The sequence below is a fragment of the Thamnophis elegans genome, chromosome 3 (genome assembly GCF_009769535.1).
Source record: "Thamnophis elegans isolate rThaEle1 chromosome 3, rThaEle1.pri, whole genome shotgun sequence".
Taxonomy (NCBI): domain Eukaryota; kingdom Metazoa; phylum Chordata; class Lepidosauria; order Squamata; family Colubridae; genus Thamnophis; species Thamnophis elegans.
Genome location: NC_045543.1, coordinates 79623397 through 79648032, shown reverse-complemented (window position 1 = coordinate 79648032; position 24636 = coordinate 79623397). Strand labels below are relative to the sequence as shown.

Genomic DNA, 24636 nt, shown 5'->3' with positions numbered 1-24636 from the left:
TCTGTCTTTCTCTACTAGTTATAATAAACACATAAAACTAGGGAAGTCACTTGGGCACTTTAGATAAAAATATCATCCTTTCTGGAAACAAATATGAAACTGAAGTGTAAATAATGTTCTGCTCTTCTGAACCCCCAAATTCACAGTCTCCATCGATATCAGGGTGGTCTACAAAACTGCTACTTATTTTGACCTTGGAAAAGTCATGTTTAATCTAAGGAAGAACTACAATGAAATTTCAAAGCATTTAAAAATATTTATTCATACTGAATCAATACTTTTCTGAATATAGTTTTGGCTTGTAGGCTTTTTTACATTGCGCATGAGTTCAGAAACATATCCATTTTGAAATACTTTGAAGGTAAAAAGAAACAGGAAAGTTAAGAGCATATGGTGAAAAGAGTCATTATCATCCTGTTACAGACACAACCATAAATATCTTCCAAATTACAGCGGAATAACGAGTATCTCTAGGTAAATCTGCCCCAAATTAAGTGGACAACCTGTACAAAGAGAAGGTTATATACCATGGGCCTCAGTGAATGAATTCTACTATAAATACATGAAGACTGAGTGCAGCTGGTCCCAATATTATATACTGTACTTTAGATGTGTTTCAACGCAACTCCCATTATTGCAGCCAGGAACACTTTGGCAAAAATGATTTACTGCCACCTCTATGTTGCAATATAGAGATAATAAAGACCATAAATGGATTGCCTATTACATCTCTCTTAATCCAGATGCTGGATTCATGTGTAGAAACAACTTTGATGAGATGTTCAGGTGAAAAAGAAGAAATGATGCAGATAAATTAACAGACTTCTGCATGTGTTCAGATGGGCAAATGCCACATTTTTTGGCTTATTACCTCATAAAGCCATAAAGCAAGACAACAGAGGATATCTTACCTAGTTTTTCCTCCACTTAAAATTCAGGACTTGGACACACGCAAGCACATCTACACATACATACATACATACCAGTACATACACACAGAGGGCAGCAATTCTGTGAAATAAGGGACATTTGGAAAATATCTCACACATACAAATTAGAGCGAAAGAGAAGGCTCAGCCTCTTTTCATCTCCAAAATTATTATTATGGAAGACAGGTTTGAGCTTAAACATACATTCCTTATTCATAAGATCAAATTCTCCCTACGGTCATTGTAAAAGACAGAATTAAGCCTTCTTTTATCCTCCAGATCCAATTGTAGTGACAAGACTCCTAGAGCAGGGATGTCCAACTGTGGCAACATTAAGACCTGTGGACTTCAACTCCCAGAATTCCATGGCTAGCTGAGGAATCCTGGGAGTTGAAGTCCAACAGGTCTTAAAGTTGCCAAGGTTGGCCATCCTTGTTCTAGAGAGATTGCAAAAGATTGATGTCTGAACTATCAAGGCTAAATGGCTGCATTTTAGCTGGCCAAACAATCTTCCTTTTCCTTTCTCACTCTTCCCTCAAGATTATTCCCTCCCTGCCTCATCTGGTGCTAAACCGTTTTTTGGACCATGTGAATTAACCTACAGTAATTGCAATCACAGCCAGTTCTCAAGGGAAACATTAAAGGAGTCATTTAATTTTAGCTCCCTGGCCTGAGTTTTCTTTACGTAACCTGCCATTAGGTGTTCTAGCACAAAGTAGATCAACTTAATGAGAGACAACCTATAAATATATATGGAGGGGGAAGAGAGAGGATAAGGGATGATGGTAAAATGTTCTGTGGAGAATCCAAGTTCCTGAGATGTTGTTCTCCATAAAATAGCCCAAAACATGTCATTTTAAGATGAATATATATTTCCCGTCCACTCCAAATGGCTGACATCTCTAAATGTTACTTAAAGAGTGAAGCCTATTTCAACATAGCCCTCTTCTAGACAAATAATTTAAAAAGCAATTAGGGAATTTATAGCCTTAATAGGGGAGAACATTTTTTTATAAGGGAGGAATGTCTCCCCATACTTAAGTTATAGTAGCACACATTGTGATAAAAATATTTTGTCACAGCAGAGGAAAATAATCTGAGAAAGATGAAAAGAAGAAGCTATTGATTTTTCAAGGCAAATTAAGGCAATTCAGTCAGAGTCTTCATCATCAAGATAGTCTTCTGCATTGCTTAATGTTCGCATTATGTCTATAAAAAAAGGAAACAAATACCAGTTTTGAGCTAGACCGATGTTTTAGAATGTATCTCCCTTTATTCCAACTTCTGGTTAAGTTACGTTTCTCACATTTCAAATATAACTTTATATTCTTAGAATAATTACCAGTATATTTCAAGCATTCTCCCTCACTTTTGCTTGTTTTGAATTGCAAGCCATTCAGAATTATGTAGGTGAGATGGGCATATATAAGTGTGTGTGTGTGTGTGTGTGTGTGTGTGCGTGCATGTATGTATGTATGTATGTATGTATGTATGTATGTATGTATTTATGTATATAGAATGAAGTCGATCAAGGCTTTTACAGGTTGGACATTTTTTTCTTCCTTGGAGCCTTGTATTTTTGAGGGGTGGGGTTGGGGAGGAAGAAAGATGAACTACTCTTGTATTCAAGGACAGCCACTAAACCAGTCATATCTCCTTGGCAGTAGTTGTGGCACACAATCACAATCACCCAGACCAGTCAAAAATCTACATTTTGGGGAATGGAGTATCATCACTTGTTTTCTCCAAACAAGTTTGGAGAACTTGGTGCCCTATGAGCCTCTGTGCCATGATATTATTGTGGATTGTGAGCCGCCCTGAGTCCCCTTCGGGGAAAAGGGCAGCATATAAGTGCAATAAATTCAATTTAAATTCAATTCAATTAACACCCTTTGTTATGTTGTTGGCTCTTTTCCCATTGTTCAGGAAAATGGAAGTTATATCCATCTGTGTTTGGAAATTGGACTTGTGTGCTGGAGGCTTGAGTAGTGAGGGATGTAATGGAGAGGCTTCTCACTGTCTCCAGGTCTTCTTGGAATAGACAATGGATTGGATGGACTTTGGAAATTGCCTAACAGTTCACTGGTTTGGGGGTTCACATGATGAGTTTGAATGAGGGAAAGTAATTTAACTCCCACTTTAAATCTCAGGGTCTTTTGGGACAAGTCTAGTTATTTCCTATTATATTACTGACTGGAATTGCATATTGTCATGACATGCTAACTCTAGTTAAGAGTAGGAGTTGTTTAGTGTATCTTCTCCTGGGGTAGCCACCTGTCTACTGAAGCCTTCAGTTCCCTACTGAAGCCTTCAGTTCCTTGGTGCAGTCCAATTGTCCTGGGAGACTAAATGCCCCCCCCCCAAAAAAAAGTTAAATCTTACCTTGCCCTTGTTTCTTTTTAAGCAAGGAAGCACAGGCAGCATTGGTAGCCATGTCCATAGCCAGTTTTTTCTCATTGTTTCTTAAGTCTGTTCTGGCACCTTGATGAAAACAGAATACAGAACAACACTGTCCTAAGTTTGGACAGAGAAAAAAATTCATCTCATCTTACTTCTTATCTAGAAACTGAACTAGCTTCCCGTCACATCTGAGGTACGTATGGCTTTCACCGTAGAAATGAAAAGGCATTTATAGAATGAGGTCAATAAAGAAGCATGACAAAATATTTTTACTGTTTAACTTAAGTTCAGACTCAGGATGGTGTCATTATGAGTACCGAGGTTGTGTTTTAAAGCACAAATTTCTGGGTAAATGGAGGCATTTAACCCAAAATGAGGGCAAGTTGAGAAACACAGTACCTTTTCCTAGCAAAATTTCTACAATATCTTCATAACCTTTCCATGCAGCAGCATGCAGGGCTGTGTCTCCCAGTTTATTCTGTGAAAGAAGAACAAAAGTAACCTTAAACGTTGGACAAGAACAGTTCTGATCGTTTCAGTTGCAACCTGCTACAATACTGCAAAACAATTCTTGAAAGTCACTCAGTGTATCATTCCCTACCTGTTGATTTAGTTCTACTTTTGGCTGTGTCAATAATACTTCCACGATGTCTACACCAAATGAAGAAAAAAAAAAGGAAAACTTCATGAGAAATTATGAAAGCCAAGACTTTAAATTAATCAGCAAAAAGGCCCACTGTCTCATTTTTAGATTTGGAAAAATTAACTGGAAAACACTCCAATAATAATTAGACTCACTAATTCAATAAATGAAACATCTAGGAAGATTACCATTTGATTTAAGTATAATGTATGATTTTAAAGAAAAATAAGAAAGTCAAATTGTACTTCCCAATCTAATATGTGAACATTTTTCATTTCTCTAAAGTTTGCAATCCAGTAAAAACAGACACCCCCAAAATGTGTGGTATTTCACATTAAAACTCTCCCTCTCCCCCACTCTCCCTCCATCGCAATCTCTCTCTCTCTCACACACACACACACACACATACACACACACAAACTCTTTTCCTTTCCCTTTCCCTCTCAATCACTCTTTCTCTCCATTCCCCCTCTTTTTCTCTCTATGGTCTTCATTAAGGAAAATTCTAAGCATAGAAAATGGCATGCCAAGGTGAATAGAGAAATAAATTTGAAAAAATGTGTAAGAGATAAAAATACATATGCAAGTAGAATATGGAGGCAAACTGTTTTTGCGAAGTGAAGGATAAGATTGGCTTTAATGTTGAAAACAATTAGGCTCAGAAATTGAAAATAATTTCTCTACCTTTGTGTCCACCATGAGATGCCCAATACAAGGCTGTGCTTCCAGCTTTATCTAAGCCATTGACACCAACTTTGTTATCCAAACATTCTCTCAACCAGCTCAGGTTTCCTGAAAAAGAAGAAAATATGTATTAAATATTAAATATAACTTATCCAAAAACTGGCACAAAACCAGTTGAAGACCGCACCTTTACATTTTACATATATAAATCTATTTAACTTCTCCCTCCCCCCCCTCTCTTCTATCTACACAAGCACACAAGCATGCACATGCATGCACACATAACACACCCATTACACTCACTCTCCTAGAAGAATGATAACTATGCTCTGGAGCATAAAAGGAGGCCATACTGCATACCACATAGATAAAATATTAAGTATTTTATGCTTGAAAACAAAAGAATTTATCTAATGGAACCTAGGTATATGAATTGTCCATATAATCAACAGTATATGCTTTGAATAGTGCTAATTAAGAAGTCCATAACCTTCTCGCACATTCTAAATCATAACCTTCTAAGCACATTTCAGCTGGGCAAAAAACAGAGGGCAGCTGTTTTTCTACCCCTTGATGGCAGTGACTAAAACATACATGGTTAGATACATCACAGTGTATGCCAGGGAAAATGCAGCATTTCTGATATGCCTCCCAAGTTCAGACTCCTATCAACAGGAAGTTACTTCATGGCAAAACGAAGTTGCCACTGAGGGCAGACTTCACAAGAGAACTTCTGTATCTTCCAACAGAAGAAATGGACTGAGGTATGAAACTGATCTATTCCAAGCATTACAGTATTAATCAACATCTCTACAAAGGTATCTGGAAATAAGTTTCTAGGAGTTTGTTCCAAATAAAACTGATGCATTGGGACATTCAAATTAATTCAATTGATAAGACTTTAAATGTATTTTAAATGCAATAACTAACATGGCCCTTGTTTGGTTTCACTAGTTTATTTTTATTAGATATATGTGTGTTCATGCTAAAAAAAACCTATTAAGGCAAATTTGATTATATCTCATCAGCTACCACATCAATTCATTAAAATAATGAATTATTCAATACTATACGTTAATATCAGAATAGTACTTGTTTCAATCAATACATTTATAAAAACAGAAAAATAAAATTAATTGGGTAAAATAAAGCTACAGAATATATTCCCCTAACCTTTGACTATAGTAGGACAAAGACATCCCTGGAATGGATACTTATATCAACCAACCAAAGCTGCATTGCACTCCTGCAACACAAGTACTACCTCTTTTGTAAGTACATCACGATCACTGGTGGGATTCAAATTTTTTTACTACCAATTCTGTGGGTGTGGCTTGATGGGTGTGGTGGGCATGACAGGGAAAGGATACTGTAAAATCTCCATTCCCTTCCCACTCCAGGGGAAAGTTACTGCAAAATCCCCATTTCCTCCAAATCAGCTGGGACTCAGGAGGCAGAGAATAGATTTGGGGGGGGGGAGTCACAGGTGGTATTTACCGGTTCTCCAGAACTGGTCAGAACCTGCTGAATATCACCTCTGACAATGATACCATGTGTATTTTACAGGAGGGGTGGAACTTGGGCAGGAATGGGAGCTCACCCCATCGGGTAGTACTTGGGACTTAGCTGCCAATCTTCTGGTTGACAAGTCCAGCATTATTATAGCGTAAGTTATAAGGGAAATAACGCACACATTTGTTTCAACTCAGTCCCCCTCTAAAGCAGATTGAGCAGAAAGAATCAAAAACTTGTGTTGTTGAAAGGAAGCTCATCAGCAGAATGTGTGATTTTAACAAACCCCAACAAATTGATTTGTTTCAGCCCAGAAATCAGATGAAGTCCTTCATCAATATTGACTCTACACCTACCTCTCTTGGCAGCTTCGTGTAATGGATTGTCAATGGATTCTGCTTGTTCAGCCACTAAAACAAAAGGAAAAAATACATGCCAATGTAGCCAGTTGTATTTATCTGTCTCTTAATGGGCTGAAGACAATAGCACTAATATTTTAAAAGCCCATCAATAAACTTGAAACTTCGAACATTATGTCTCAAAGCTCCGCTGAATTTTGATATCTTTAATGGAATTCCTTGTAAGCAAAAACTATTCATTTCAACGAGAGAAAAATGAACTATACCTGCAGTAGAACTGCACATCCAAAGTTTCTCTGATATTGAAAAACCTGGGAAGGTCCAAACCAAAACCCTGGGTATATAATAACATGTTCAGTGCATACAGAAAATGCTGGTCTGTAGCTTATTGATTTATCTAAGAACACACAATTTGCTATGAAAAATTAAAAATACACAATTGTATTTTGTGTCCTCTCTAAATATTCTGGAATATAGTTAAAAATTGTTATTTGATTTTAAAAAATAAGTGGTTGCAGTATACTGCAATAAAAGTGAATATATTTGTTTTTAAAGCAGGGGTATGACCTTGCCAACCTTGGCAATTTTAAGACCCATGGACTTCAACTCCCAGAATTCTCTAGCCAGCCTTGCAGTTTTTGAGTGTTGTGCCAGGAATGGCATTCCCCAATTCTAAAAAAAGAAAATGAATAAAGCTGGGAAAAATATCAAATTTGATTTGATTTAATTCACATTTAGTTTAAATTCACTATATAATATGAATTCTTCATCCTTTATCATTTGAGAATGTTCCCTTTTTGTCACCTTCACACTGCATCTGGATAACAATTTTGGGATTTTGTGGGGCTGATATCCAAGGTTTTGGGGGCTCATTTAGGACTTCTCTTGAACCTACAATAGCATTTAACTAAAATACTATAATAATAACACAAAAATAACAACATGAAATTCAGTTCAATTACGGTTCACAATTTGGAAAATAAATACCATTTTTGAGCATTTCTACACCTCAAAAGGATGAGAGTAGTTCTAGCTATTGAATGCAGAAATGAGATTGAAAGCATGAAGTTTATGCATATCCTATGGGAATCTGCATGGGATGGATTTATATGGCGTTTTACACACTCTGCCCTTATGTAGCAAAATTAAAAAAAAATACATATTTTTCTGATACCAGATAAGAACATTACAAAATGCAGAAGGCTTTCTCCTTGCCCCATCTCATGCCAAATTTGAAAATGACACAAAACAGAGTAGGACAGCTGATGTTGCAGAAGATATTCAAAACTTTCAAGATGGATTAGAGAAGTGGGCTAGAAAATGATTTTGAATTTTAACAAGACACCAATGCTAAATTCTTCATATAAGGAGGCATAAGCTATGGGACACTGATTTGGTAATGATTGGTCATAAAATCTTTTTTTGCAACAGGAGCTCAGTTCAAGCTGAATATGAGTCAGCAGGGCAATGTAACTGCTTAGAAGACAAACGCATGTCCAGATGACATCAAACAGAATTTCCAAATCAAAGGAAATCACTTCTTTCACGTGGTCTGCACTGGTCAGACCACGAATGAGTACTGCATACACTTTTCTGCACTATATTTCAACAAAAATTTTAGAGAAATCAGAAGGGCCAATATCAACCATAGGAATGATCCCAGGGTTAGAAACCTGGGTTTTGTAAAGTGAGACTGAGAGTAGTGTGTGTGTTTAGCTTTTGAAATAAGGCAACTGAAGTGGAGATGTTATAGCAGTTTTCAGCTACCTAAAGGATTGCCACACAAAAAGCTTTCCAGATCTAGAGTGCTGGTAATAATAGGCCTTACTTTCTAAGTTCCTAAAATTAAGAGCAATTTGATTTTTGAAGGTTAAAGCATTTCAAATAACAATTCTTACAGTGTTTCTAGTAAGAAACAATATCATATTATAATTATAATGCTTATTTGAGTTAAGAAGCATAGCAGCAACTATATTCTTTACTCAAACCTGCTTAGCTGTGATAGTTTTAAGAGTCAAATCAACAAAGAGAGCTTGGATATTGTGAATGATACAATAGAGTCATTCTTGAAGCAGCTCTTCATAATCTATTCAGACTTGTTTCTGAACATCTTTTGAATCTAGGAGATGGTTTGTAGTTGCTGAGGATAAGAGAAATATGAGTATCTTTATAGCACAAGCAGAATTCATCATCTAACATTTGGATCCCGGCCAAAGGATTCAATAGGCTGTGAACAGTGCAGGCATCTTGATTTCTCAGAAATTCTCATTCAGAGCTGTAGTCTACCAGGCCTCTTTTGAGAATCACTGTTAACTTGTTCAGAGCTTAGACATATATACAAAGTCATCCCGGACTGGTAATCTCAAAACAAAATGTCTCTATATTTAACTTTTGAACAGCTCCCCTTTCTGGTCTCTGAATCCTGACTTTTGATATTGCATAGGACATCCTTAACAAGACTTCAAAATTATAGCACAGATTTCTCTAATGTAAAGGGTGCTAAGATAAAATGGCTACTTAAATCAGAAAACAAATTTTCTAAAGATAAATTGTTGAACTAAAAAAAGTTCAATAATCTAAATTCAAGGAAGAAATTAAGCAAAGCAAGGGCCAAGTTTCTTGGCCAACAGAGTATAACATTTCTAATGTATTTTGTTGTTCAGAATCCCAATTTTAATTCTACTCACAGATGTACCTGAAAAGCGCACTATTATTCTTATGATTGGTTGGATAGTTAGCCAGATGTTCAGACTGAATTTGGCACTTTTATTCACCTATTGGGTCCTTCCCAAGGACCTGGGATAGGCAGGTGTTGTTGTCTGATGGTGTTAAAGGATCATTATTATTATTTTGCTTCACAACTATCTCTCAGAACACAATTCACAAAATTACCATAGTTGCTGGGGATTAGTCCAGTTCTTCCTTTACAGGTTCCTTTCCACCAATTTGTGTCACTCTGGAGGAAAAAGAAATCAGTGCTGAAAAAGACAGCTAGGAGTTCAATGGTCACTTTATTCTCTTAAGGAGAGAGTGGTTTAGTGGCTTTGTTTATCAACTTACCATATCAGAAATGTAGATAATGTCTCCTTCTTCAAAATACAGTTCATCTGGCTGGAGCAATAAATACATTGCATTAGTTAAAGAATCGACTCAAACTACATGACTTTTTTTTTTCAATGACAACTCCAGCTCCAATCCTTGCATCCCAAATCAAAAATTGCAATTGTGCATCATAGTTAGCATGGTTAAGAGATTCGGCGGCGTGTATGGTTTAGCCCTGTCCTTTCAGAGAACAATATCCCTGCAATCTATCCACTGGCTAGTACGTCCTCTTTGAGTTTTTTCCTGGAAAGAAATTGTGCAAAAGGCCTTCAGATTCCACTTATCTCCCTATCGTCAGGATTTTCATTGAAAAACTAAATAGAACTAAATTATATTGGGTGGGGTAGGGGGATGGGGACAAACTAACAAAGGAAATACTGAATTCTAAAAAAGCTTAAACCTGGCTGGGGGAAGAGGAAAAAAAAATCAGCCAATTGTTGGACGCAAGTCCATTCTAAAATGTTATCACTCCTCTCTCCTAGTTACAAAGCAGTTTTGATCGAATTACATAATACAAGAGTTGGAGGGGGCCTTGAAGGTCTTCTAGTCCAACCCCCTGCTCAAGCAGGAGATCCTATACTATTTCAGACAAATGGCTGTCCAATCTCTTATTAAAACATCCAGTGATGGAGCACCCACAACTTCTGAAGGAAAGCCATTCCACTGATTAATTGATTCAATTGTTAGGAAATTTCTCCTTATTTCTAGGTTAGGTCTCTCCTTGATCAGTTTCCATCCATTTTGTCCTGCCTTCAGGTGCTTTGGAGAATAAGGTGACCTCCTCTTTTCTTGAGGCAACACCTTAGAATAATGCTAGATCACCACTCCTAGTTCTTCTTTTCATTAAACCCAGAGTGGTGATATTTTATTTTATCATGTTAATTTTTTAATATTGCTACATTTCACATGAACTCATAGCAATGTAACAATAAAAATATAAAGTAATTGTACAAACCTCTTTGCCCTTTGATTCCAAATATGCACACCCACACCTACTCAATACCTATGTACCCAATCCAATCTCATATTTTCAGAAACGTAGATGCCCACACATCCCACATATTGAGGCAAGATAGGTATTTATTGTATTCATATTGTAATTACTGTCCTTCCACTTGGGATACAGCAACAAAATGAGAATTCTGTTGTCTCCTGCTGCCACCTACTGATTATTGATTGAAAAACAACGGAAGAGTAAAACAGCACATGAATCAAACTGAAATAGCAAAGACTCCCTTATTTTTATTGATCTTTTGATGCTGAAAAATGGCTATGTCATTGTGTTGAAGCTGGAACCAAGTACAAGAATGAATGTTGATGGTGCGGATTTTGCTGTACAGCTAAGAGCAAGAAGGTAATGTAAAATGCTAGCACCGCTTACTTGGAATACTCCATCCAGTACAAGACAAAAAAGATGTTGAAACTCTAGAAAGAGTGCAGAGAAGAGCAACAAAGATTATTAGAGGACTGGAGTAAAAGCATACAATGAACATTTGTGGCAACTGGCTGTGTCTAATCAAACAAAAGAGTAGGGATGACATAACAGCAGTCTTCCAATATTTTAGGAGCTGTCAGAGAGAAGTCAACCTATTCTCCAAAGCCTCTGAGGGCAGGACAAGAACTAATGGATGGAAACTGATCAAGGAGAGAACCAACCTAGAAATAAGGAGAAATTTCCTGACAGTGAAATCCATTAATCAAGGGAATGGGTTGCCTCAGAAGTTGTGGGTGCTCCATCACTGGAGGTTTTTAAGAAGAACTTGAACAGGCATAAGGTTTCCTGCTTGAGGAAGAGGTTGGACTAGAAAATCTCCAAAGTTCCTTCCAACTCAGTTATTCTAGAGCATGGATTCATAACTAAAGAATTGAACATCCACACTGCTGTTGTAATCAGAATATGAGGCCACAGTTTTTTTGTCATGTGCTAATCAGCTTACAACTCTCATATCTGTCTGAGTGAAAGCATTTTGAGAATTGGGCTGCCAAGTACATTCTCAGTCTGCCTTTGAGTCATCCCCAGTCATTCTTTCACCATCCCTCTTTCCACCATCATTCACATACAGCCAGTAACAAACCCCAAAGCAGTCATATAATGAGATCACAGAAGTGGCTAATGGCTCTCCAACATTATTTGAAATCTGCTGCAGTTTAGAAGCATCTGTGAGTCTCTTTAATTATAGATGCCATATTTTTCGGAGTATAAGACACACCTTCCCCCCACCAAAACAGGGTGAAAATCTGGGTGCGTCTTATATATTGTATACACATTTTTTGCCTCCTGAACCCCCCTCCCCTTTGCAAAAATGTCCATACATAGCCTTTAGAAGGCTTCCAGAGTGCTCCTAGGCGCTACGAAGGGCAAAAATGAGCAAAAGCTGCACCATTTTGTGCTTGTTTTTGCCCCTTACCAGCTGCCAGGAACACTCTACAGGCTTCCTAAAGGCTATGCATGCCCTTTTTTCACAAGAAATGGGCCCATTTTCACAAAAATGGGCCATTATTTGCTCGTTTTTGGCCCCTGCAGCCCCCAGCAGCACTCTACAAGCCTCTTAAAAGCTAAGCATGCCCTTTTTTGACAAAAAATGGGCCCATTTTCACGAAAAATGGGCTGTTTTGGGGAAGTCTGGCAGAGTGCAAAAACTTGCTTTAAAAATTTGCATCTTCAAAATCTTGGTGTGTCTTATACTCTGGTGCATCTTATACTCTGAAAAATACGGTACATAGGAAAGAGATTTATAAGAATCAGGGAGTATCTGCATTTTCCTAGACTAGGAGCTAGTTCCCTGGTTTTTGTGGTGAGAGAGAAATAAAAAATGCTCATTGGTTTTGTAGTTCTCCCTCGGGATCTTAGACAAAATGAAGAGGATCTGCATGCAAATACCATATTAATGAATCAGAAGTATTGTAAGGAGTAAAAATAAGGGCAGTATAGAAATATGGTTTTGAGCATACATGTAATGTTTTTTTTTAAATGCATTGGTTCCTTGTTAAGCATGTGAATAGGGAAAATAAAAGAGAGTATGGGTACAATAATCTAATGGTCAATGAGATAGGCAATCACCTAAATGATCTTACTTAAAAATTTACTTCAAACTGGGACCTTACTGAGCAGTTTATTATTCAACTTCTGCTATCTTATTTCTATGTTAGCCTAAAGTTTAGCGAAAGCTTAATGGAGAACTTGTAAAATCCTATGTCTTTCTCTACAGCTACTTGATCAGATTTTGGTGCATGTGAGTGTGTAGGTGGGAATTTTAGAGAAGTAAAATAGGGGGAAAAATGAAGTGGGAGTTTACATTTTAATGTACCAGTGGTACAGCATGTATTCATGATACTGGCAGAAATTCAGAAAGATATAGTAATGCAAAGGTTGTAGCCTTCAAGAGAAGGTAATGGGTGGGCTTTATCTCAATTCCTGACTTGAGGATCTGAGAAAAAGCCCACACATTGCCTTCTATTGAAAGCTATAGTCTTTGCATTACTATCCCTTTCTGGGTACAGAAAAGATTTAAGGGTAGGCTATTGCACATACAGACAGTGTAATGAAGAAATGGGGAACTTAGGGGCAAAATCACTTGTTCAACTTAAAGCATAATAAAAGTAAGTTTACTTATAAGTTTACTTTAAACTTATTTGGGGAAAAATAGCATTCATTCACAACCTTAACTAGAAATTCTGCTCATTTCATTCTTACGAAAGAATAAAATCTCTTTTAGGTCAAACTTGATACCCAGAATCAGCACGGATACTTTTGTCAGAGAAAGCAGCAGAGAAAAACAATAAAGCAATTGTGCTCTCACACTGCAAACTCTGCTCCTTTTGTATAGGTGTTGTGATGTCACACACAAATATGGAAGAGCTGGACCGTTTGTTGCAATGCCCATTCTATAATCTGAAGTGATCAAATTTTTAGCTTTATTCCTGATATAGGTTCAGGCATGGCAGTATTGAGCGGCTCCCATCCAAGTACTAACCAAGCCTAATCCTACTTAGCTTCCAATTCCAGACAATATCAGCTGAAGGATGGCCCTGCTGAGATGAAATGATACAATAACAGCTACGAGAATATCACTTCTACAATTTACACCAGGCACAACAAAGGCTCAGAAAATGTGCACAAGACAGTGTAATAAAAGATCCAAACTTTTGCAAGCAAGAGTTGAATCTTTCATCCCAACACTTTTATATAGTTGATCGGAGCAAACAAGCAGACACCTAATCTATTCCTAGTCGCTCTATGGTGCATCAAAAGTGAGCGATGAGGCTTAGATTTTTTTGTAATCCTCTAAATGCCAGATTTCTAAATGTCATGGGTTAAGCTCAATGACATAGAGGAAAGACAGACATTGGGAAAAACAAAATCCAAGACATGATGTAACTCTGCACGATAGCAGACTAGCAATTTCTCTAAGGTTACAGAAATTGTTTGATTTAAAACATTAGCATACCATTCGCCATTGCACAATTTCAGCAAGGTTACCCTAGAATTTAAACAGTTAGGTTAAAATAACCGAGGAAAGCATACTTCAGAACTGTGTGAGGTGGACACAAACATTGTTTAAAAAGAATTTCTTCTTAATTCTTAGTGGTTACAAATGCCACTTGCAATCATGAGCCACTTCCTGTTATACTTCTCTCAGCCGTTTTGAACCGTTTGCTCAGGAATGACTGGATCAGTTGGCGGGATTTGCACAATCAAGGTCTGAACCGCATACCAGAGTATGATTTAGCAATGAAACGGCTGAACTGTTCACTTTAAACTACACAACATGGCATCCATTTTTTATTTGGAAGCCAAAGCACAATCTGCAGGTCCTATGACGAAGCTCTCGGTAAATATGAATGGTGAACAAACAACAATTTTAATCTAAAAAATAAAAATGGAATGATATTTTATCTCCGCAGGGGAAACACACACACTCCTTCCCACGTTTCATGTTCACAAAAAATAGATTGGACCAAGTTACCCCTTAATATTCAAATTTTCTCTTTTTACATATATTTTAAAAAGTAGAAATATACTTACGGTTCTGGGTTCAAATGTATATAGGGCTCGAAAAACTTTCACCTGCCCTAAAGTATAGAAAGAAATAAGTATTAATCAGTGAATATTTCTCCTTGACAGAGTTGAAGTAGACGGAGTCTGGATTCCTGTTTTTTTTTTAAATATTTATTAAATTCCTTTTTCCTTCTAGTAATAAGCTGCATGAAAGCTTGCATGACTTTCATTTCCTCTAGTCCCCAGAAGAATGCTCATTAATTTGCTACTAAAGTGTGACAGTCCATATATGATTGAGCAATTTGAATTGATCAATATGGCCCCCAAAGCAAACAACAATACCAGTTTAATTGCAGGAATTCTATGGTTATTCAGTATGGTATAATATTAGGAGCATTTATAGATGACAAAATCTACAAGTCAACACTGACCCAATAGCTCATCATCATCATGTTAAAAACAGGGGTGTACTGGCCATGTTATCTGCCAACTTACGAATCTGTATGGTGACCCAGGAAGCAACAGTTAGAATGGATTAAGGACCTATTTAAAAATTGGGAAAGTTGGGAAAGTATATAATAGAATCGCATATGGTTCCCTTATGTATTTAACCTATGGAAAATATATCCTAAGAAATGCTAGAGAACAAGAAATAGATATAAAAACCTACTTTTATGTCAAAAAAAAACAAAATTAACTCAATGCAAATAAACTATTTGGAAGAAAGAATATGACAGATCTACACAAATATTAAAATATATAGAGGCATCAAACAGACAGTAAGGGTATTATATATATACCGTACTTGCAGAAACTGAGAATTTCAGGTACCAAAATACACTCTAAAAATTGGCTTTGGTTTATCTGTGGATGGGCTTCTCTATGAATACATACACACATAAATACATACATGTAACAAGTGAGAAAATCATATATATATATGATGGATGGATATGTATGTATATAGTCTGTGTGTATGCATATATGTATGTATGTATGTATGTATATATGTATGTATGTATTTATGTATACACACTCCCATACATACATACATACACACACACACACACACATATGGTAATGCTCTTTTAAAATAGCTATATATCCCATTGATGGGCATGTATAAGCTTCATTACTATGAAACATATATAATTTTAGATTACCACGAATAAGTCAATTGTGAAAATTACAACATAAAACATTTTGATGTTTAGTTTCATTTTTAACAGTATTTTGGTTGAAAATTCAAGAGTTGGCTTATTGTGGATGGACTTATAAGAGATTATACAGGGTAAATGTTGTCAAGGCTATGATTTTCTCACTTGCCACATATGGCTGTGAAAGCTGGACCACCAGAAAGAAAAAATGCTTTTTTAAAAAATTGTGCTACTGCAAAAAAAAAAAAAAAAAAAAAAAAATAGTGGCCTGCAAGAACAACATTTGATTTTAAAAAATAGCAACAATATGTCAAATAAATGCATTTTCTTTCCTTGGGACTTTTTATTTCCTCTATCTGCATTCTTGGATGACAACTATAACTGCCCCAATTGCTTTAGCTTCTAATTATAACTATTTTTTACTGGATGGGGTGCTAGTCTACTCAAATCACCAAAAGATGGGCAGCATCTGTCTGGGCCGTTCTACCCAGTTGAGATGGTGTAACATCTAACAATTAGGTTTTAGTATTAGTTCTTCCCATAGTGAAACAACATTATATTTAAAAGAGAAAGAACAATATATTTTAATGATTTTGGTGGGAATTAGGGACAAACTAGATGGGACTATTATAAATCTCAATGTTTGTTTTGCTCCATTCATACAAACAGCAGAGGTATACAAACAGTATAGAGAATAAGCCATCAAGAGGCACCATGCAACATCAGAACAAGGAAGCCCTTATTAACTGGCACTAAATATCTTGAAATATTAGTATAAGTGTGATCAAGTGTTAATCTGTAAAGTGTGCTATTATTTATTTTCACTCCTTTCATTAACATAGAAAACTCATGAGGGAGAAAAATGCACTCCAATTATTTCTGCGTTTTCTTCTGCTTATGTCAACAGGAACCACAAATGATATAGACTGTTTTCTTTGGAATTTTGCTGCAGTGCAGATTTCTTAAAAGAGCATGTCCAGGCAAAAAGTGGTTATGCGGATTTTCAATCCATTTCTTTATAGCTTGCTTTAAAAATGTTAACTCCAGCACGAAGTTCATAAAAAATCTGCCCAAAAAAACACCATTTGGAAATCAGCAGCAGAGATGGGATCATCGCAATTAGCCTCTACTCCTCCAAAATCAATTTTTATGTTCTTTCCAACAATTTTGGCCAAAACTAAATTATTTTTTTGATCATAATATAATATTTTAATCATAATATAAGGGGAAATAGCCCTTTAAAATGATCTGAGAATATTTGGTGGAAGAATTTTATGTTGACTGCTTTCAACTAAACACTAAAGCTTTCTGAATAATAGGCGATTGTTCTCGAACACTAGAGCTTTTCTTCAACTTACTCATTTTCTTCAACCCTGCCCTTTATGGATAACTTATTCATTATAAAAAACCTAATTCTTGAGCAAATTTACTAGATTTCTATTCCTTCTTTATGAGAAGGAGGGCTAGGGGTGACATGATAGCAGTGTTCCGATATCTAAGGGGCTGCTACAAGGAAGAGGGGGTCAAGCTATTCTCCAAAGCACTTGAGGGCAGGACAAGAAGCAATGGGTGGAAACTAATCAAGGAGAAAAGCAACTTAGAACTAAGGAGAAATTTCCTGACAGTTAGAATAATTAATCAGTAGAACACCTTGCCTCCAGAAGTTGTGAATTCTCCAACACTGGAAGTTTTTAAGAAGAGATTGAACAACCATTTGTCTGAAATAGTATAAGGTTTCCTGCCTGAGCAGGGGGTTGGATTAGAAGACCTCCAAGGTCCCTTCCAATTCCTGTTCTGTTCTATTCTATTCTGTTCTATTCTATCCTCAACCAATGTCACATCTATACAAAGTGTAGTTAGTAAACTAAATATACTTTATATACTTTATTTTCTATTTTTATGCAAAGGTGGCATTTTATATTGTTTCCATTTATTAAAATGCTACTGCCACTTATTCAGTTTCCTGATTTGAACACCTTACACATTTTTAACTTCTAAGGAGGACATGTTTCCAATACTAAATAAGTGGATCTGAAATTGCCTTTCCGTTATAAGTTTAAAAAAGGGTTTTTAAAAAAACAAACCTCATTGTGAAGAATGTATTTTCATTTCAGAAACATATTTGAACTATAGTACTGCAATTGGTAACATGATCGTTCAACTGAATACAAGGAGGAGATGTGGCAGTCCCATACGTTGCAAGCCTCTGTTGTGGCAAAGTAACTGATGAATCTGGGGCCCACATTTAGATGTACTGTTCTTCTTTTATAAAGTTATGAACTACCCTTTATAAGCTCCTATAAAATAAGGATTGAGATTTATTTTATGTACAGCTGTTGGGGTACAATTCTCTTTTTTTCAATATAGCAAAATCCTGTTTTATTCTTCACGGAACTCGCTATGACTTGATTGCGGTGGTAATGCAACTGAACCTGTTTTGTTTTTGTTTATATATGGTATTTAGTATGCATTTTACTTGTGGAGTTCTGACCACCACAAAGTTGTACTGCGGTATTGTTGTGTGCATTAAGCTTATGCACAAGTAGTCCTCGAGTTACAACAGTTCATTTAGTGACTGTTTCAGCACCACTCAGAAAAGTGACTTATGATCGTTTTTCATACTTGTGACTGTTGCAGCATCCCCATGGTCACATGATCAAAATAGAGACGGTTGGCAACTGACTCATATTTATGACGCTTGCAGTATGTTACTAACTTAACAACTGCAGTGATTCACAGTTGTTAAATTAGTAACATGGCTGTTAAGTGAATCTGGCGTCCCAATTGACTTTGCTTGTCAGAAGGTCGCAAAAGGACCCCAGGATACTGCAACATTCATGATTCACTTAACAACCGTGACACGCAAGGATATAAAATCCCTAAATTTATTGGTACTACATGAAAAAGGAACAATATTCTTGGTAAAGTGTTCATTTTGATGGCAGCTATCCTTCCTATAAGGGCCAATTGTAACTTTTTTCATGTTTCCAAATCTTTTTTTATCTATTGCAGTGTTTCTCAACCTTGGCAACTTGAAGATGTCCGGACTTCAACTCCCAGAATTCCCCAGCCAACAGCTGCTGGCTGGAGAATTCTGGGAGTTGAAGTCCAGACATCTTCAAGTTGCCAAGGTTGAGAAACACTGATCTATTGTATTAATTTGCTATAATTATCTTTTTTTAATTGAAGAGCATCCAGCTGATAGCCAAATTTCCACATATTTTACTTTTTTGGTCACTTGTATGCCCATTCTTTCTTCCAATTATCTTTCTTGTTTTTGGATAAGATTTTTCGTTGTTGCCTTTGTTTTATTTTTGTTAATTTTAAGTCCTGCCATTCTACCACATTTTTCTATATGTTGCACCTTTCAGGTCCTGTCTCTAACAGTTGTTCCAATATAAATACTAAGTCATCCACAAACGCTTGGGCTTTCTTTTCTTCTTATTTTCAGGCCCTTTATTTCCTGGTCCCCTCGGATTTTTATTAACAGTACCTCCAAGGTTAATATGAATAATAAAGGTGATAGCAGATATCCTTGTCTGCCCCCTCCCCCTTCCCAATGTTACATTTTTCAGTAGTATCACCATTTATTACTACTTTGGCTATTTGGGTTGTGTATATTTTTTCCACCATATTTATAAATTTCCCCAAAATTCATAGTCTCCAATTGTAAAATAATAAATCTCCACAAAACTCTCTTAACAACTTTCTCCCTTAGCAAGAGAACTTTTGGGTTCAAAAGTTGTTGGCTGAGGTATTCTGGAGTTGAAGTCCACACATCTTAAAATGGCTAAGGTTGGGAAACCCTGATGGACAGGGAAGAATCTGCCTAAATGTTTTTGAGGTTTCCATTTCTGTGAGAGTTCATACTGTGGTTTTCTGCCATAAATGTTAAAAATATTGGTTGGGGGAAAAAAGCCTGTAGTAGCGATAATAAAGCAATCCTTAAAATGGCAGACTGAAGGAAAGGTTCAAAATAGTCCAAAATAACTTAATAACAACAATGATTCCATTTGAAAAAGAGAGCAAGCATTTAAGGCCAGATGTTTGCATTCAGGAAAGAACAGAAAGGGAACAGGTTTAAACCCCTGGAGGGTGTTTCAGTTTTCTCTTTCAAATGTGTCTCCCTCAACACATAGCCTTCCAGCTACGGGGCAGAAAAAACCTCACATTCATTTCCTTTTTTCAAAGGAGAAACTGGTAGTACTACTCCAGCATAGATCTTCCCTCTACAGATAAGTGTGCTTGCTGCACAGACTTCAGAAGGAGAAATAGCACAGTCCTATTCTTGCTCCAATGTAGCCAGGCACCACTCACACAGCATTGGTTCCTGAAAACAAGACTGCATTCAGAGTTCAAAGGGTGCAATTCAAAATGTCCTCAGGCCACCCTATGGCACAGCCTGATTGGAATATGCAGGGCTGAGGTGATTTTTTTTAAAAAAATGACATCTGTGAAGACCGTGTTAATGAGGCTTTTTCGGGTTCTTAAAGTATTATTCTTGTCACTTCTATTTGCAATATAGATAGCCCTCGATTTACAGCCATTTGAAATTACAATGGCACTGAAAAAAGTGACCTATGATAGTTTTTCACACTTTTGACCAGGGGTGGGTCGCTCCCGGTTCATATCGGTATGCCAGAAGGGGTTCGTCAAATTTACCATACCTTTTAGAACCCTTTTGTCCGGTGGGACAGTACCAGAATGCTCCCGCCCATCTGCCCCCCCTCGCTTGCTCCTCCCACCCCACCAATCCACACCATGCTTGCCCCGCCCACCCACTTCCTTTGCCCACTCAGCCGAGGCTCCGAGGCTGCAGGTAGTCAGGGAGGTGGGAGGCCTGTCCCCTCCAGAAGCAATTGGGCAGGCCCTGGGATGGTTAGTAGTCCACGTGCCATTGGCATGTCACCGTTCTGGGGGCACAGCACCTGCCCGGACGTGGCTGCAGCCGGCAACAGGATGCAAAGGAGTGGCCGTCCAGCAGAATGTTCTGAGGTCAGTAGGTTGGCAGGGAGGTTGCGCAGAGCTGGAGGCGGCAGGGAGGTAGGACATCGAGGCCACCCTGGGTGCCTGCAACAGGACGCAGCAGCTGCTGGGTGGCTGCTCCTTTGTGCCCAGTTGCCAGCAGCAGTTGGCTTTCTCCTGCTGAGCCTTCCTCTCCAGGAGTCCAGACAGGCCCTGGGTCGGTCAGCAGCCTGTGCGCCGCCATCATGTGGCACTCTGGGGTAGAGCCCGGAAGGATCGCTAGGAGAATGCCAACTGCAGCTGGGAGTGTCCCCAGGTCGGTGGGGTGGCAGGGAGATTGTGCGGGGATGGACTGGAGGCGGCAGGAAGGCAGGGGTAGAGGCTATGCCCCCATACCGGTGAAAAAAAGAATATCCCGTCGTCCCAGAACTGCGCCACGAGGTAAGGAAAGCAGGTCTTGGGAGAGACCTTCCCTTCCCCTCTAGAGACTCTGGAACTGACTGCTTGGGATTGTGTTTCAGTCACCACAGTGACTTCTACTGCTGCTGCAGCCACCAGAGATTCCTTCCTCGCTGCCGAGAAGTGGAAAAAAAGAGCAGCTCCTCTCTCCCCTTTCACTTTCTTCAACCTACACAGTATTTGGGGCGGTTGGGGAAAGTGCCCCTTGGCTGCCCGCCCAGATCACCCACAGATGGGAGGTTGAAGGGGAAACCGCAGGTGAAGAGCAACGAGGGGTTTTGGCAGCGCGAGAGAAAGACTTCAAAGTCAGTGGATATGTTGTGTGGCTGGTATGCCTTGTTCTGACTTTCCCCAGGTGCAAAATACTTTAAAAAATAAAGTTTTAGATTTGGGGGGGGGGAGTTGTAAAGGATTAGGGGTGCAAGGGTCTTGTAACTTGATAGCTTTAAGACTTGCGTGCTTCAAATGCTAGAATTCCTCAACCAACATGACTGGAGGAGGAATTCTGGAAGTTGAAGTCCACAAGTCTTAAAGCTGTCAAGTTTGAACACCCTTGAGGTTTTTTTTCTAAAGGGTTAGGGGTGCAAGGGTCTTGTAACTTGACAGCTTTAAGGCTTGCGTGCTTCAAATGCCAGAGTTTCTGAACCAACATTTTGGTTGCTGAGCAAGAGTGTTGTTAAGTAAGTTTCACCACATTTTATAAGTTGGCCATGCCCACCCAATCACATAACTGTTAAGCCACTCCCACATGGTCATATGACTGCCAAGCCACTCCTACCAGTCACATGATGGCCGAGCCACTCCCACAAAACAGGCCACACCTAGAGAATAGGTTCTAAAAAAATTTGAAACCCACCACTGCTTATGACCATTGTAGCATCCCCGTGGTCATCTGACCAAAATTTGTGTGCTTGGCAACTGGAATGTATTTATGATGGTTGCAGTGTCCCCAGGGGTCACACACAGAAGTGGGTTGCTCCCGGTCTGGCCGAACCGGTAGTGGTATTTTGACCTGGGTTGCAGAACTGGCAGCGACCCTGACTGGTCAATCCCCCAAACCGGGTTCCCTGGTCACCGCTGCCGGCATGTTGTTTAGTAGTGTGTGCGTTTGCTCAGTTCACTGTAAATTGTTCTGTGCATGTGCACTCGAAGCGAACTAGTAGTAAAACTGGGAGCAGCCCACCTCTGGTCACGTGATCACCTTTTGCAACCTTCTGACCAGCAAAGTCAACGCGGAAGCCAGATTCAACAACCGTGTTATTAACTTAACCACTGCAGTGATTCACTGGACAACTGTGGCAGGAAAGGTGGTATAACGGGGCACAATTCACGGAACACTGGTCTTGCTTAACGACAGAAATTTGGTAACCAGTTGTGGCTGTGCAGGAAACTACTGCCAAACAAGCTTCTGCTGCTGAACACATATGTGCAAATTGGCCGGAAAGGATGCCAAGCCTAAGAAATGCTTTTCTGGATTTCAACCCCTTCCTCCCCTTACATCATTGGGATATAGGCTGGGGTTCTGCATTTGCTAAGCACAAGTAGAGGATTCTCTTGTGTTTTTACTTTTCCACCTGTGCCAGGCCAAGCAAGTGCCAACTGCTTTACTTTCCAATAGCTTTCGGGAGGACCTTTTGTATGAGTTTCTCCCACCTTCCTCTGAACTTCAGATTTCCCTGCATTCACAGGAGGAGGGATAGGGAAAGGGAAAAGGAAAGGGAAATGACCACAGTTTTATCATTCTTTCCTTATATTCTTGAAGGAATATAAGGAATATGTACAAACTATATTGTACATCATAAGCCAGTTTGGAAAGATCTACTTTCTAGGAATGGAAACTTAGTTTTCATTTTGTTCTTAGAGTTCTATTTAAGAATCCAATGGAATTAACTTTTCATGAAGAATCAGTTGTTATACAGTGCTCGGTGGGCAGAACCAACATGTATAGTAGTACAGGCAGTTTTGGACTTACAACTATAATAGTAAGCAATTCTGTTGCTGAATGAGACGTTTGGTAAGTGAGTTTTGCCCAATTTTAAGACCTTTCTTGCAGGTTCTGACCAGTTCTGGAGAACCGGTAGCGGAAATTTTGAGTAGTTCAGAGAACCAGTAAATACCAGCTCTGACTGGCCTTGCCCCCATCTATTCTCTTTCTCCCGAGTCCCATCTGATCAGGAGGAAATGGGGATTTTGCAATATCCTTCCCCTGGAGTGGGGAGGGAATGGGGATTTTACATTATACTTCCCCTGCCACGCCCACCAAGCCGCACCACGCCCACCAAGCCACGCTCACAGAACCGGTAGTGAAAGTTTGAATCCCACCACTGCTTTCTTGCCACAGTGCCAAGTCAATCACTGCAGTTAAGTTAGTAACATGGTTGCTACTAACGAATGTGGCTTCCCAATTGACTTTGCTTGCCAGAAGGTCTTGCTAAAGTTGATCACGTGTCCTCATAACAGTACAGCTGTCATAAATCTGAGTCAATTGCCAAGTGTCTGAATTTTAATTACATGCAATGGTCATGTGAAAAATGGTCACGTCACTTTTTTCAATGCCATTTTAACTTTGAATGGTCACTAAACAAACTGCTGTAAATCGAGGACTACCTGAATAAGATAAGTTCTCTTTATAGCAAATGACCACATCATGGTATACTGCATAGCTACAGTGTTGGCTATCTGTCTATACCCCACCCGTATCTATCTCTGTTCTGTTAACAAAGGTCTTATGAACTGGGCAGAATGCCACGGTAGAAAATAGATCTTTATGTTTTACAGAAATGAACTTAGTCAGCAGAGATGAAGCAGAAATAATTGTTATTTGAGTCACACTTGAAGTCTGAATCTTGCAACTGATCTGAAACTAACTTTGAAGTGGGGCTGCGGATTTCACTCAGAGAAAGGAAACTGATAGTGGTACTGCATTTCAGGAAGATTAAAAAAGTGATCAGGCACCAGAAATAGGCTTCATCAAGGGACCCTCAATTTGGAAAGACAGGTGAAAGAAAGCATGTTGGCGTCTTGGCAGTTCAGTTTCAGGCACTAGAGGAATATTACTTTTATTATTGGAAAGCTAGTTGTTTCGGTGACTAAGGCATCATACTAGAAACCAGGAGACTGTTAATTCTCTTCCCTCCTCAGGCACAGAGTCACTTGGGTGACCTTGGGCCAGTCACTCTCTCTCAGCCCTAGGAAGAAGCAAGGGCAAGCTGCTTCTGAAATATTGCCAAAAAACCTGCAGGGACCAATCCAGACAGTCACTAGGACACACACTGGTTCTGAGAGAGCAAAACAACAAAATGTTATTATATCCCACTTTTCTGACAAACTATTGCTCAAGGTGACTAACAATAAATATTGTTTTAGAGGCAAGGTTCTGTAACAGCCTTTCTCAGTTGCATGCAACTAGTACGCATGATACTAATTT

The 24636-nt window shown here is 38.5% G+C and overlaps 1 protein-coding gene across 1 annotated transcript in view; it reads right to left on the bottom strand.

The window, feature by feature from the left end:
- Positions 1 to 236: 236 nt before the first annotated feature.
- The window catches only part of OSTF1 (osteoclast stimulating factor 1), a 28017-nt gene continuing 3617 nt past the window's right edge, over positions 237 to 24636 (bottom strand). The window contains exons 2-10 of the mRNA XM_032213069.1: positions 14656 to 14702; positions 9588 to 9638; positions 9420 to 9483; positions 6525 to 6578; positions 4657 to 4764; positions 3931 to 3980; positions 3729 to 3807; positions 3312 to 3410; positions 237 to 2138 (exon numbers count right to left, since the gene is read on the bottom strand). Coding sequence (XP_032068960.1) covers positions 2080 to 2138; positions 3312 to 3410; positions 3729 to 3807; positions 3931 to 3980; positions 4657 to 4764; positions 6525 to 6578; positions 9420 to 9483; positions 9588 to 9638; positions 14656 to 14702 — 611 coding nt within the window. The 3' untranslated portion in view covers positions 237 to 2079. The remainder of the gene's footprint in view (positions 2139 to 3311; positions 3411 to 3728; positions 3808 to 3930; positions 3981 to 4656; positions 4765 to 6524; positions 6579 to 9419; positions 9484 to 9587; positions 9639 to 14655; positions 14703 to 24636) is intronic.